Raw genomic sequence first — 15,304 nt, 5'->3', positions numbered from 1 at the left:
TTTAATATCTATGGATGGACTATATCTACGGTTGATATTACCACAATTTTTTAACAATGTCTCTGTATTGCAGTTGCACGTATGGAGCAATTCATTTTGCAGAGAGAATTCAGACTGAAAAAATAGGTTATAATCATTGCAAAATCAAATTAATGAAATCGTTTTAAGGTATTTGGAAGCAGTTAAGTTTGTTTTATCTGTATTTGAAGCAGTAAAATACTGTACTCAGATACAAGACAAGCAAGAGCCTCTACGAGCCCACCAACCTTCTTAGGTTGAGATGATAACTGACAAAACATGTTAAATATTGTGAACTTGAGGTCATTTGGAAAATAATTTGTGAATTCAGTAGATTATATTGTCAGCCATTCATTTAAAGATATCGCAAGAATTTTCTGAACTATATACTGAAATAGTTCTTCAAATTGTGTGATGGAAAGATTTTACTATAAAAAAAAACAAACTAATATTCACTAATGTTAAAACACAACACCCTTGTTTACAGTATGTATTATATATTACTTACAATAAGTATGTATTGTTACAGCTGCTGCTCTTGAAGCATTTGGACGAGTGGCTGAACAGCTGCTGCAAGATGTGCAAGAGAGATTGGTGTTCCGAGCACATCTCTACCTCAAGACTGACATTGCCGACTACAATCCCTCCCCAGGAGACCTAGCATATCCTGAGAAACTGGAGATGATGGAGGTAATTAAGTATATTACTTATAATCATTTAAATAAAAAAAATATATTTATTGTCTTTCAGTACTTTTGTGTATTTTTTAGAGTATAGCGCAATCGCTCCATGAGCAGGAGATGGCAGCTCTGAGCAGGAGTGAATCTCGAGCCTCTCTTGTCTCTATGGGCTCTACCACATCGCAGGAGATCGCCCGGATCACCACCAATCAGAGACACTTACCAACAAGTAGGTGTTTGTCTACTAGTTTCTTAGAGCAAAATGTAAATGTTTTTTTAAATAGTAAAAATTGTGGATTTTACTTCTTAAACAAAGTAAATGTTATGAAATTCCTTCCAAGATGATTGTTGTAATGTGAGCAAATATTTGTTTAGAGTCTCATTATGTCAAAATACTAGTTAAAATTACTATATATGACTTTGAGTGGACAATCTAGTGGACAAGAACAATGACATTTACTGTACTGTAAAATCCTTAATTGGAGAGAGTTTTAAATAAATAAAAAATGGAAAATGTGATTGCTAATTGGAGAAAGCGTAATCCATTATTTAGTTTTAGTCTAAGTGTATTTGAATTTTAATGAAGACCATTACTTTACTAATGATATTTCATTGTAAGTTATATTATTTAGAGGTTTATTATAGATCTCACTAAAGGTATGAGCAGTATTGATGTATTAATTGTTTCATACATTTGTATTTAATACAATATTGTGTTATGTAATTGCTGACTTGTGAAAATTTATTTAAATTAAACCGATTTTATAAAAATGTATGAATATTAGGTTGTAATAGTTCAAGGTAGAGCAATATTTAATCAAACCAATATTTACTCAGCTAAAGTGCATTGTGCAGGCTCGCCAGGAGATCTGCATGGCATGTGGTATCCTCCAGTCAGACGGACACTGGTCTGTTTGTCCAGACTGTACCGGTGTATAGAGCGGCCCATCTTCCAAGGGCTGTCACAAGAGGCTCTTACCATGTGCATTCAGAGCATAAACAATGCAGCCGACACTATCAAAACCAATAAGGTACATCAAGCAGGTGTTTCTACTTGGTCATGAATTGGTATAATGATGTGTTTTTAACAAGCAGAGAAAGCTCATAAATAAATTTTAAGAGGCAGCCTTACTGGTAGTCATCTTGATTTTAGCCCTTTAGGTTTTAGCTTGATTCTAGAAATTACAAATATTTTTCCTCTCAGCTCGGCAGGCTTATGCTATGCTGGGTTTTGCATCTCCATTTGGTGATTGAGTGATCGTCTATGTAATTTTTACTCGTATTTAAATGGCAGTATTTGACCTTTGGCCCTTTAAAGGACTGAGATTTAAATGCAGTTCTTGAACACGTACAAAATTTATTAGCTTTAAGCTTAAAACCTTTTTCAATTGGTTATTTATTATTTTCTTTTAAACCATACCAAGTAGTATGTAATTAAAGTTCTAGTTTGAAGTAGGTATCTAATATTAACAGAATATAAAAAAAATTCCTTATTTGAGGATTGACTCCACCAAATGCACTAGTATTCTAATAAATTGATAGGTTACACAGAAGCTACAATGGCACTGATAACCAAAAAAAAAAAAACTCGGATAAAAATCAACTAACTCTAAACGATTTGTACTACGGTCTGTGCTGCAAATAGGAAAATGTTTAATTTCATTCCTTATTTGGTACATAGATTGCAGCGCTTTCCAGCCACAACTGGTAAGGACTGAGTTTTATAACTATGCAATACAGAGGGTCACACATAGTGGACAGAAGACCTGAACCGAAAACGGCGAGGGCCATTAAGAGCCATAACCAATTAAATCGATAAATAATGTAGCACTTGTACTCTAGCATGCAAAAAAGTATAATAAATTCTAGGTCTAATTAATTTTGCTGAATTTTCAAAGTTAAGAAGTGTATAAGTTTTAACTTATTACTAATCTCAATTAAAGGAAAGAATATTGTTAGATATTAAGAATTTTACTCATGTGAAAGTGGATTTTACTATCACTATTTATAATAGGACAATTTTGAGGAAACTTCAGTCAACTTTCAAAATGACTCGAATTTCTTGAGCCAAGCAAAGTTTATAAAAATTCAGATTGACAAAATTCACAATTGCTAGCAAAGTAGCAGGTTAGGTCTTGGTGAAATTTATTTCTTCACCATCAACTTGCCAGTAAATGAATCTTTAATTAATATCTGTGGCATTGAACAAGAAACACGTTTTACTTTTGGAATGACAGGATATTCAGTATGGGTTAGGTTGGATGTAAGAGCTCCCCCTGCTGAGATCCCATGATGGGTAGTAACAGGCACCTATCCTGTAAGGTAAGTAGTAGTAGGCTTGTCACCTTGGAAGAAGGGGCTAACTTTATTTCAGCCTCTTCCAGTCAAAGCGGGCAGGGGAATTTAAACTCCTTCATATTTAACCTTAAAAACTTTTTAATATTAAGAGATTCCCACACAATCTTACAGTCACCCTTCGCAGTCTATCAACCAGTTTTTATCTTGACATTTTCATTAGTGATGAGCAGCTCCTGAACATCAATTGGGTTGCCCAGATTTAAGTGACACATAGGTTTTTTATGTATATAGGTGCTACTGACAGGTATAAATCGGCCAGAAGTGAACACTCTTCCTAGGTTGACCTTGTATAGAAACATATGACTAAACTTAAAAAATAAAACTGTTAACAACATTGTTGACATAATTTTCTGACAGTAAAGGTACAATGTAAAATTCATGAAATTTTGATTTCAAATCAAGAAGTATGAAAATTAATAATTTTAGTTATATTTACAACATTTACTATATGTTTTATATCTATAACTTGAAAGTTGCTGAAAATATTTTTAATCATAGTTATAATATTAACATAATAATATGGAATCATAATAATAATCATAATAATATGGAACAATAATATTACATTATATAACATAATGTAAGTAAAATAATATGATATATTGTTTTTATTTCAGACTTCTTTAGATGGAGAACTATTTCAAATTAAACATCTTCTGATTCTCCGAGAACAAATTGCTCCATTTCAGGTGGATTTTACTGTCAAAGAAATGAGCTTTGATTTTAGTAAAGTGAAAACAGCAGGTAAGAATGTATATAAAATTGTCATTCAAGTTTTCATGTATATAAATGTGTGTATATATTTTCATGTATAGGTTTTACCAAATTGTTTGAACCCAAACAGCTTCAAAGAGAGAGAAATCTTTATTTTCAAAATCTTCAAGATTTCAAATGGTGTCAAGTACAACAACAAATATAATACAATCGATTAAAAAATGTAAAATATATATATATATATATAATATATATATATATATAAAACATCAGCAAGAAACACATTAAGTTGTTAGTAAATACAAATTAAATACATCAGTCAAATAAAACAATTTAGGTTATAAAAAGGTCAATCCAGGAGCCATTGGTGAAGTTTTTTTCTTTATCACTTTTAATTTTTCACTCTTGATTTCATCTGGTAGACTGTTGTAAACTTTTGCTCCCATACAAAGGGTTCTTCTCAAATAATTTTCTAGTGTGGTTAGGTAGGGTGAAGTTTCCTCCATGTCTTGTGTTATAGTGATGTAGATCTTTTTTTCGTTGAAGCTGTCTTCCAATGACATTAATAATGGTTTCTGCTATGTACAAGCTTACAATGGTCAAAATTGTCCATTTTTTGAATATTTGTCTGCAATTGAAGGTCTGTTTTACATAAAAACTGACGTCACACAGTTTAGTTTCATACTAACCTTTGACTTTCTTTTCTGTTAAAAATTATAGTGTATGGATAATTAAGTTTTAACATTTAATATAATTTAATCAAATGTAATGTTACTGATTAATCTCATGTAGGCTGTTATTAATTTCTAATTCCAGATTATAAATTTATTCATGTCTGTTAGAACAGGAATGTTTAAAAATATTTATAAGATATAATAAAGTTAAATAGTTACACGCAATACAATTAAAATACTTAGGGTTTGCTGAATTATAGTACAATATGCCTGTGCTCTTAATGATATGAATTAATAGCGTTTGATAAAGCTTTTGAAAGATTGATTTATTTTGAACACCCTCTATTATTTAAAGTTTGGTATTGATAATGAATGATTGGAAAGGATAGAAAAAATAGAACATTATGTTTGAATTGGAATTTTTCCTTTTGTTTATGTGTTAACAAGGCAATAAAAAATTATAAATTGGAATTAGGGTGTTTTCTTAACTTTTAAAACTTAAAATTCGTATATATTACTCATATAATATTACTATGTTTTGTTCTAATGAGTACAGAATATTACATAGTAGATAATAATGTCATAAATAATATGTATGACAATTATTTAACATGATTTTTATAATTTTAGCTTTTGAACTTCTACAAAAAAGAAGCCGCCTCTTTTCCAGCAATGCTTTGTTACAATTCTTGCTGGAAGGGTCACCCATAGTGAAGGAACAATGGCTGGACTCCCGTAAAGATGTAGACCGTCAGCTAAAAACATCTTGTGAAGTATTTATCGCTGATGCTACAAACTCTATTATTGGGCCTCTGACAGCTTTTCTAGATAAGGTAACAGTACAGTTTTATGTAAAATATTCGGTTAATAATACACTATGGGCAAAGTATTTGTTTTATGTGCTGATGTCTCCACAATAAACTTATATAATATATTAGTATATATATATATATATATATATATATATATTACACATATTCTGTTCACACTTAACCAGGTTAAGGTTTACAGATTTTGGTCACTTTGTTCCTTTGTTAGGATGATGGTGCTACATTTCTAACATAAGATGTAACAAACTGTTTCTATGGTAAAATTTAACTGTGGATCAATGCGGCGCTATACGTAAAGTTTTACTTTTCACATTTTTTGAACACCAGTTTAAAATTAGATAAGGTAGTTAAATTTTATTTTCATCAAAGTGTATTTTCTATAGAGACTTTTAAATTTATCTATAACATTACATGAGTTTACATATTAAAACCTCCAGAATCAAACACCAGTTCTATAGATTTTTAACACTTTCTGTACTTAATATTCATTAAAGTATTTTAAAACTGTCCTCAAGTGTTGACATATTGGACAAACTTTTCTCTTTTCTGCGATAATCTGTTTTTTCACAATCGATTTGAGACAGTTTATATGAAACATCTTGTATAAATCAAACACCAATAATTAAATTTTGGAGTGTTTGGTGTTTAAATTAATGAATAATAAAAATGTACTTGCTTGTTAATTTGTGTAACAGGTCAAATTACGACATTTGAATATTCGCGGGGAATTGGCAGACTGTGACGTCAATGAATCGGCAGACTGTGACGTCAGTGAATCACATGTTGTCGGAATTGAGATTTATTTAATAACGAAGAAATTTATTGAACTTTATTCGGGAAAAGATTTGATTAATTAAAATGAAGTAAACATAACCAAAATTCGTGTTTTACAAAAACATTAAATAGAATTACGCAGAAAAGCCAATTGTGGTATGAATGACTTGTATATTGATGACGTCATAAAGCACATGTTGCTAAAAATTTAAATAAAAAGCTTTGAAAAAATAATAAAAAGAAAATAGAAATACTTAAATTGATTAATTATAGTAAACGTAATAAATTTCGACAATTATAAAAAAAGAATCAAATTATATTTATTCGTGAAGACGCTGATTTGAACGAGAGAGGGGATGAGTATTGTTTTGAGTCGGTATCCGTTGTTTTATACGGAGATTCGCTCTTCTTTCACCAGACTCGAAGCAAGGAGGTTGTGTTAGTTCTCCTGGGATAGTAATGATCTGTTGTATAGTATATTGAAATTTAATCAAGGATGGGATATTGTTTAGACTTTTAAAATTATCAAAGCACTGCAAGGTGAGTGAAATTATAATATGTGTTGAGAGTGTGACATTTAATAAATTAATCTCGTGGTCACTTGGTTTGACTTTCTTTAAATATCCCTTTTATAAAAAGTGTGGAGTGATGTTAAATTTTGTAATCATTACTTAACATATATTGGAACCCTGACATACACACAGACTTGTCTCTGGTGATAATACCAGAGACGTTCAAATCTAATAATTTTTGAGTAATACCGAGGGAATACAGCTAGCATTGGGCAAGATGGCGACCGATACCATGATGAGCAACATGGTACAACAACGTGCCACTGGTGACAAGGGGCGTACAACTACATGGTGAGTCAATAACTCTAAAGAACTGACTTTCAGCAAATTATCGCAACCAACGTGGGGGTGACACACAGCAAATTGGCGTTATAATCTGCCACTCTCATCAAATTGACATCACTTCAAATCTGAAATACATCATTTGCAAGAAGGGTAATTAGTCCAAATTAAACTATGATGCTCCATATATATAGAGTTCCTCATGGATAGTTTGTCGTAGAACATATAAAACTGGTTACTAAAATATGTTCATGAAATTCTAATAACGAATCACAATTAAAAAGATTATAAATTCTGTTCATATGTTTAAATATAGCATTTATATTTTATTAAATATTTTCAACTTGTTATTTTATCTGTCCTTTGCCAGGTTCAAGCACTGACTGAGGCAGAAGGATTGTTGAGGACACAACCCTGGGCGGGTCCTGAACAAGTCAGTACGCTTGTCCAGGACATCAGTCGTAATATCAAGACTAAATTACCAACCATACAACGTAGCATGCAGCTCTACCTCGCCAACCGAGATACTGAATTCATCTTGTATAGACCAGTAAAGGTATTTCAGTGTGTCAAAATTTTCACTTACAAAATTTTGAGAAATATTTGTTTTATTTCAAAGTGCAAGACAAGGAGGTTTTGAAAATTGAATTGATAAGCAGATTTCGTATTTGTTTAACCCCTTAATTACTGAGCTACTCATAGACTAGTGTTGGGAGACACAACGATGATGCTGTAACCTTTGGTAGCGAAGTGTTATATGTCACCTAGTGATTATTGAATCTCCAAATGTCAAAATCGATTCTGAATCCTACAAAAATTGATTTCAGATTCTGATATTATAAATCCTAGTAAGTTTCAGTATAAGTTTGTAACAAAATCATTATCAAAGAAATTTCTGCTATTCTACCTTTGGAGATGCCCAATAACAAAAAATAATCCAAGAATACAACATTAGAGAGTCATGTCTCGAAGCTGAGTCATAAATCCACCGGATTCAAAAAGATTTGGATTCTAGATTTGATAGATGAAGTTCAATAATCGAATCTGGAATCTGCATAGATTTACCGTGTGTTAATTTATGTTCATGCTCATGAAAATAGTCTTGTCTATTGCATTGTCTGTCTGTTGTATATGTACTACTAGCTGTTTCCCGCGGCTTCGCACGCTTTTCGCAAGTTTTGCCCGCGTATGAGCATTTCTGGTTGAAGTAAATTATATTTCCAACCCCGATGTAGATTTTACCTTGATGTCACGATCAAGAAAATATGTCAAAAATGTATTGTACATGCATAATGTATTTTATTACAAAGTGGTCTACCACTCAACCTTTAAGTTCAACCAAAAATTTAGTTTAGACAATTATACATCATAACTTAGCGCCTTCAAATAGTGTTTCACTGTTTAATATACGTATCTATCTCGTTGTAAATGTCAAAAAATGTTTGTTTACATAGAAACGTCAAAAATATTTATGTTTACTTAGTTACTGTCAAAAATAACAACAATTTTTTGTCGCATTATATATGTTTACAAAGAACAGCTGATTAAAAATTTGAAAAGACTCTTTCACTTAATAACATATGTTTGCTGCAATGCATTTCTTACGGGTATTTCTGTAACCAGTGGGGCGGAATCCTGAATCGGGAAAGGGATAAAAAGTATCCTATAACCTTCTACAGATCAAGACGAACAAATTAAAAAAAAAATTAGGCGAATCCGTCCAGCCGTTTGTGAGTGATGCTGTTACACACGAACAGTTTCATTTTTATATATATAGATTAAACAATCAAAGCGACCTGAGGTGAGTTCTTTGTTGTATGAGTGTTATATTCATTTGGCTATTAATAGAAATTTCATTATATATTTTATAAGAAATATAAAAATATACCCATATTTTTGCAAGTAATAGTATAATTCTAGTATAATTCATGAAATACAATTAGAAGGTAGAGTATATGACTTAGATATGTAAAAACTTCTCATTTCCCTGAACTTTTGCAAATAACTTTAAAATAGAGTAATATTTTTTTATTACTTTTTGTTTTATTGGATGATCTTCATTGGTTTAAGGAATCGAGAGTTGATTTTTTTAAAGATTCGGAATTGGATTTGAGATTTGAAATTTTTGGATTTGGCCATTACTAAATGATAAAGCCAGTACTGAAATTTTTATTTAAACTTGAACGCTAATTACAGGTTGTAAATAACAGGGCTCTTTAAAGAATGTTAGTCATTTTTAATCATTTTAAATTAATTTGAAGTTTAAGACTATTTATTATTCATATATACAAAATTTGTACATGCCTCATATTTAATTTTTCGTTTGTTTAAAATCTGTAAAATTCTGTTTAATATTATATTATTAATAAAACATTTACCAAATGTTTTAAAGGAAAAAGGTTTACATGGTTTTATTACAAAATCTAATGTAAGCATATTTAAAATCATTTTATATTGTCTTATTTGAGCATAGCAACTACTCATTGATAATTATGTACAAATATGTTACATTTTGTGGTCTTATTTTTTAGTATGGTATAATGTATAGACAAACACTAAATATTTAAGAGCCAGCAATTGATAACGTTAATTTTTCTCATATTCTGGCGGCAACTATGGAAGGTAATGTTCTCTACTGGTCTTTATTAATTCTACAGATCGCATTAATTATATTAACTGCACTTCAGTAACTTCCGTAGCAGATATATTTCTGATCCATTCTTCATCTATTGGCCGGCAGTGGGATGTATTTGGAGCCACAATACTTTTGCGGAACTGTAATCAGGGCTGCCACCAACGATGAGAATCTACAAAAGCGTAGATTATGCTTAACTTTCGGGCTCTGGGTAAACATGTGTGAGTTTTTACAATGCCCATGGAATGTTTTACTAGAGATGTATGGATTATGATACTCGATACCACAGCTCTTTTCACTTGATTTCAATACCAACAGAAGTGCTTAAAATACACTTGAAAAATCACAATATTACAATTAGTGATGTGTGAAAGCTGAACTTCGAATCCAAATAAATCTATTCCCGGACAACAGCTGACTGACAGTACACAAATTACAGATTGCTAAAACGTGTTTTGCAGCTCTTTGTGTATAAAAACTTACAGAATCAAAATAACATGATTTATAAATAATAATTTAATTGAAGTTCATATTTTCAATATCTATATTTTAACAACGCCAGCGTGTCTGTTGGTACTATGTGCAGGCATTAGTTACTTAGTGGCTAATTTTTATTTCATATACTTTGTTTTGTTGTACGTAAATATATTCTCTATAAATATCTCTATATATATTATGTACATATATTTGTATGCAAATGGAATATATTCTGGAAGCTCATTTTATAAGCTACCATTTCTATTAGTTGAAAGCAGAAGGTAGAGGATATGACTTCCAGTTTTAAAAATATATTCACTTCCCTGAATCTCTGCAAATTCCTTTGAAGTAGCGTGGTATTCTTAGGCTTGTTTTTACTACAAGTTCAGGTGAAAGTATTAGGGTTTTTTTGTTGTTGTACCAAACCTACCTTGTGTGCCGGTAAAATCGTGGTCTCTTTCCTAAAGTTTGTGAATCGTAGACCTCTGACAATGGTGGACTGCAGTCTGCCCACAGTAGAGCTGTGTTGGTAATTGTTTGTTTTCTCTTTATTTTTCTGAATTGGATACATGTATTTTACAAACATCACAGAAAGGAAAGTTATTAGGTATTACATGATGTTATGTCAAAACAATGAAAGACGGAGATAAAAACTAGCTTAAAATATGTGGTAGCGATGAATTGTCACTGAATTTCTCACATATCGTTAGTTACGAAATTTGCTAGACAACCACAGCGTTGTGGCATTCCCTGCAAATACACCTAGTGACGATAGACCTTCACTGTTGCACTTCACCTAATGGTTAAATACAGTATTACAGTTGTTTAATTGTTTTGAAAATGGACTAGGAAATCAGAAATGTTCTACTGGGAAAAACCGGGAATTTGAAAAGAGGTTTTGAGTGACCACCCTGATGTAGTACATATTTGAAACATTAAAGATAAAATTCAATAAAACAGCGCTACCAATATGAATTAGTTTCAGAAACTCCCTCCCCTACCATATGTTTGAACATATTTCATCAGGTTAATAACTTTATAGTTCAGCAAAATATGAGTTCATTAATGGGATCGCATTATCTATTGAATTGTGTTTCAGAACAACATAGTGGGGTCATTATCAAGGCTTCTGAATGTTCTGTCAAATAACAATGGCTACACGAACGAGGACCGCATCGTGATCGCCTGTCCGACTCCCGAGCAGGTGGCAGTTCTCTTGTCATCTGCCTCCCTGCTGATGAGTGAACGCAAGATCAGCCAAGTCAGTTCACACCATGCCATCACTGAGCCTACTGCAGTCAAGGGGTAACAGGAGAGTACTTGTCCATCAAACTATGAGTATATCCGTACAACCACCAAAAATTAGTTACTTTTCAGTATATTGTATATACTATATTATGTCATGTACATTCCCTATTCATCAGCAGTTCAGTTAATTTCAAGTTTGTATAAACAATGTAATCTTTCACAATTTGTTTGGTAGAATGGTTGATGATTTTGATAAGCAATGTAACCATCAAATAATGAAAAAAAATGGCTGTCATTTGTTGGTATTTGATATTGTATTGGTTGTAGAATAGAATGAAGGCAAAGAGTGGCTCTATTGAAAACATACTATTGTAATTAAAACATTTAAGACATATAAATTTTAATTTTATGTATTACAATATTTGTAAATCTTTTGGATTTAAGCAGAAATATTTTTTTTCTGAGGATGTTATGGCTTCTAGTCCAGAAATCCAGATCAATCCAGAAATACACAGATCTTTGAGTCACCAAGTCTTCTGTACGATGTGTTCGTTGAGGTCTGTCTGTACATATTTTTTATCAGAAGTCTTGATTTTTCTTGATTTTCTCCAAGTGGTTTAAAAACAGCTTTGTCTATATATTAATTAGTTCAGTTTTTAATATGGTTGTAGCTAACCTCTCGACTTTTTCATAGCTATCTTTCTGAAATAACTTGAGGTTCCAGACCTGTTGAGAAGGACTTGACTCTTTATTTCTTGCCAATAAGTCCATCTTTTTATTTTTCTTGTTACCTTCATGACCTGACAAGATACCAGTGTACCTGATTGTATTTTGGCAATTCTTTCAGAATTTGGTTATAGTTAATTGCATACTGTGTCAAGAGTTACACTTTTAGATTTGTAGCCCTCAAGCGCTTGGCTGTCTCCATTCTCTTTGACTATGGATAAGTCTCATGCTATTTATGTATTATAAGGGATCAATTTCCCATTTACTAAACATTCAGTTCCACTTTAGCTTAACTAAATGTTAAGTCATGTTAGTCTAAATAATTACAAGAGATGCCATGACCGGCATTTATGAGATGGCCGTTCTGAAAACTGGAGAGCAGTGTCGAAGAATTCACGAAGAATTAGAGAACAACAGTGGGAAGTTGTTCACGAGAATTAGAGATCAGTTGGAGATTAAAATTTCAATTCTAAAGATTGGCGAGATATCACTTTCATGTGTAAAAAGATTTTGTACTAATTTCCACAACAACCAGGGATGCAGCTGTAAGAATTTATGACAGCTCTCATGTTTCAAATTGCTTATCTTTCTTAATATTATGTGACCCCAGTAGTTCACAACTTTACTCGCAAATGTAAATGTTGCTTAAGACTTCTTGGAAATAGGATTTGGGTAGGAAATTCCTGCTTGGAAGATAGTTTTTTTTCATAGTCCATAAAACTGTAATACATCCTAAATAGAAGCTAGCTCTAAAAATCAAAACTGATGAGTGATTATTATCTACCCTTTTTGTAGTAGTGCAGGGAACAAACATGTCCACTCATGGGATTGTTAATGGTTTAGGGTTCTGATGACCCTTTCCAGTATGTTTTTATTATATCGCTTGTCTTCTAGCCCAAACTTCTTCCCTGTGCAATCGTACAATGGGTCAATGGGTGAATGGGTGAAATACTTACATTACCTTCTTGAAACTTCATAAACCTCCAACAACTGGTGAATTGTCATATTTCTGTTTCTCCTATAGAGTTAATATTTGTATTTTTCCTAAAGGAGTTTAGTATTTTGGAAGCTTCTGGAAGACTTTCCAGGTCTTGCTAGAATTTCTTACATTTTCGTAAGTCCTTACATATTTCTTAAGATTTCTACATCCATCCTTGTTCACTTTGGAAATGGAAAGCATGGAATACTGGCTACAAATTACACATGTATATTAGCTCCAATTTCTTTTTTAATATACAGCCATAGATTCTTTCTGTACAAATATAAAATTATTTATATTTATAAATAAAATGTTTTTATCAGATAAAATCACACATAGTCTTTTGGATCTTAAATTGCGCCTAACAGTTGTGGTCTTGTTAATTAGATACTAATATTCACCCAAATTGTAATGAACTATCTTAGGAAGAGTTTCTCTAAAGGTACAGTGATAAAAAAGAGCTTGGTATTGTTTATGTAATACTTAGTTCTAAAAAGAATTGAAGTAGTTTTTATCTGTAGGTAAATTAAGTTTATCTAGATAGATTCCACATTAAAATTACTTTAATCGGGTCAGATTAAGTTTTAGAAATATCAAGGCTTTAATGGCCAACATTGAAGCATCATCCAATTTACATTGGGAGTAAAAGTTTGTCAACAATTCAGTGTTTTAAAAATCCCTTTCAGAATCCACTGATTCAACACTAGTTAGAGAGAGAAAGAGAGAGAAACATGGATTTATTTATCTAAATACTAGCAGCTTGCAATCATTGTGTTGTCTGATCTTTATTTGGGTATAAACAACTTGCAACATTTATTAAAAAAAGTTAAAGTTTTATTAAATATTCTTTTTTTCAAATTTAAAGACTAAATTTTCTTACTAAAAGAACATTTTCTTCTTTCATAGTCATTCTAAACTTTCTGATGTCCTCTAGGTTCTGTATATTGCACACATAATGGTTTTTCATTTTCCTCGTGCTTTGCTACTTACAGGTTATTGTAATGTCAATCCACAACAGATTGCAAGAGATAAGGGATTCAAAAAGTTTGAAATTTTGAGGAAATCCTAGGATGTCCGGATATTTTTCAACATGTTGCCTTTGTTTGAAGTTTATTATTAATGATGGATAATTTAGCCTAATTGAGAACAGGAATATTTTCTCAAAACATGTGCCACTAGTTTTAAAAATGTGGTAACACAAATTCAAAATGTATCATTAGGTTACATAATAAATGTTGAAACAAATTTATATTTCAATAAAATTTTCATAAGCCAAAACTTTTTTTAATAATGTATTTGTAAAATTTTAGGAAGGTTATTCTGCAACTAATAAAAAATTAATAACTCTGGATCAACTATTCCAGTTGCAAAGCCAATGAAAGCAATGATTCATATTTCATTTCATAGCATTCCTTAAGTTATGTTTTGAAATTGTTTTTAATTTGAGTTTTTCATGTATTTAATTAAATAGGTATATTGTATTGTATGTTTGTTGTTGTTTGTTACTACATATAACTTTATTGGAAATTACATATAGTTTTATTGAAAATGTTAATACCCTGCCTATTTATTGTAAATGATATTTATTAAAATAAAAATAGTTTTGAACACCTATTTAAATTTATTTGCCCTGCATTACTAACAGCATAGGTTCTTGATTTGCTTTAATATGGTAACATACTTGTATTGTTTCACACATATGGTTTACCAGGCCACTGTCATCCTAATTAGACTAAGAAAAATAAGAAATAAACCATATATTCCTTTAATTTTGTAAAGCTGGTTTGCTATGTTCCTACAAGCCATCATCACTAAGAAATAGCCAGATTAAAAATTAAAATTTTATCCAAATAGCTTATACACAATATTTTTATGCAACAAAAATTATAAAAGAAAAATAATAAACATTAGTCCTATAGTTGTATTCAGATCAATGGAAGCTCCAATCATCAATGCCATATGTTTATATAAAATCATATGACTTGATTCAAGTTTAACCTTGGAGCTCTATTGATCTGAACACTAATGTATTGTTCGTTAAAAACAAGACTTAAATAAAACGATAAGCTGGTAACATGAAATCAAAACACACTCCAGAAAACATGGTATCATTACATGTTACTCAGTATTAACATGGTATCGTTACATGTTACTCAGTATCAACATGGTATCGTTACATGTTACTCAGTATCAACATGTTGCTGTCACCGTTACTCAGTATAAACTTTACTATGTTAAATCAACCACTACATCAGCTGTAAGAAGATATTGTTATATTGCCAGAATGTTGTATAATATTGAATATCATAGGAATATGACTGTTTTACATAGTCGGCA

At 31.3% G+C, this 15,304-nt stretch overlaps 1 protein-coding gene across 1 annotated transcript in view; it reads left to right on the top strand.

Moving 5' to 3' along the window:
* The window catches only part of LOC124363577 (conserved oligomeric Golgi complex subunit 3-like), a 61,384-nt gene extending 46,807 nt beyond the window's left edge, over positions 1 to 14,577 (top strand). Inside the window, exons 9-15 of the mRNA XM_046818833.1 lie at positions 548 to 708; positions 789 to 927; positions 1,554 to 1,729; positions 3,674 to 3,800; positions 5,075 to 5,277; positions 7,273 to 7,458; positions 11,114 to 14,577. Coding sequence (XP_046674789.1) covers positions 548 to 708; positions 789 to 927; positions 1,554 to 1,729; positions 3,674 to 3,800; positions 5,075 to 5,277; positions 7,273 to 7,458; positions 11,114 to 11,323 — 1,202 coding nt within the window. The 3' untranslated portion in view covers positions 11,324 to 14,577. The remainder of the gene's footprint in view (positions 1 to 547; positions 709 to 788; positions 928 to 1,553; positions 1,730 to 3,673; positions 3,801 to 5,074; positions 5,278 to 7,272; positions 7,459 to 11,113) is intronic.
* Positions 14,578 to 15,304: the final 727 nt, after the last annotated feature.

This window comes from Homalodisca vitripennis, chromosome 5 (genome assembly GCF_021130785.1).
Source record: "Homalodisca vitripennis isolate AUS2020 chromosome 5, UT_GWSS_2.1, whole genome shotgun sequence".
NCBI classification, from domain to species: domain Eukaryota; kingdom Metazoa; phylum Arthropoda; class Insecta; order Hemiptera; family Cicadellidae; genus Homalodisca; species Homalodisca vitripennis.
This window is presented reverse-complemented; position numbering and strand designations above follow the sequence as displayed.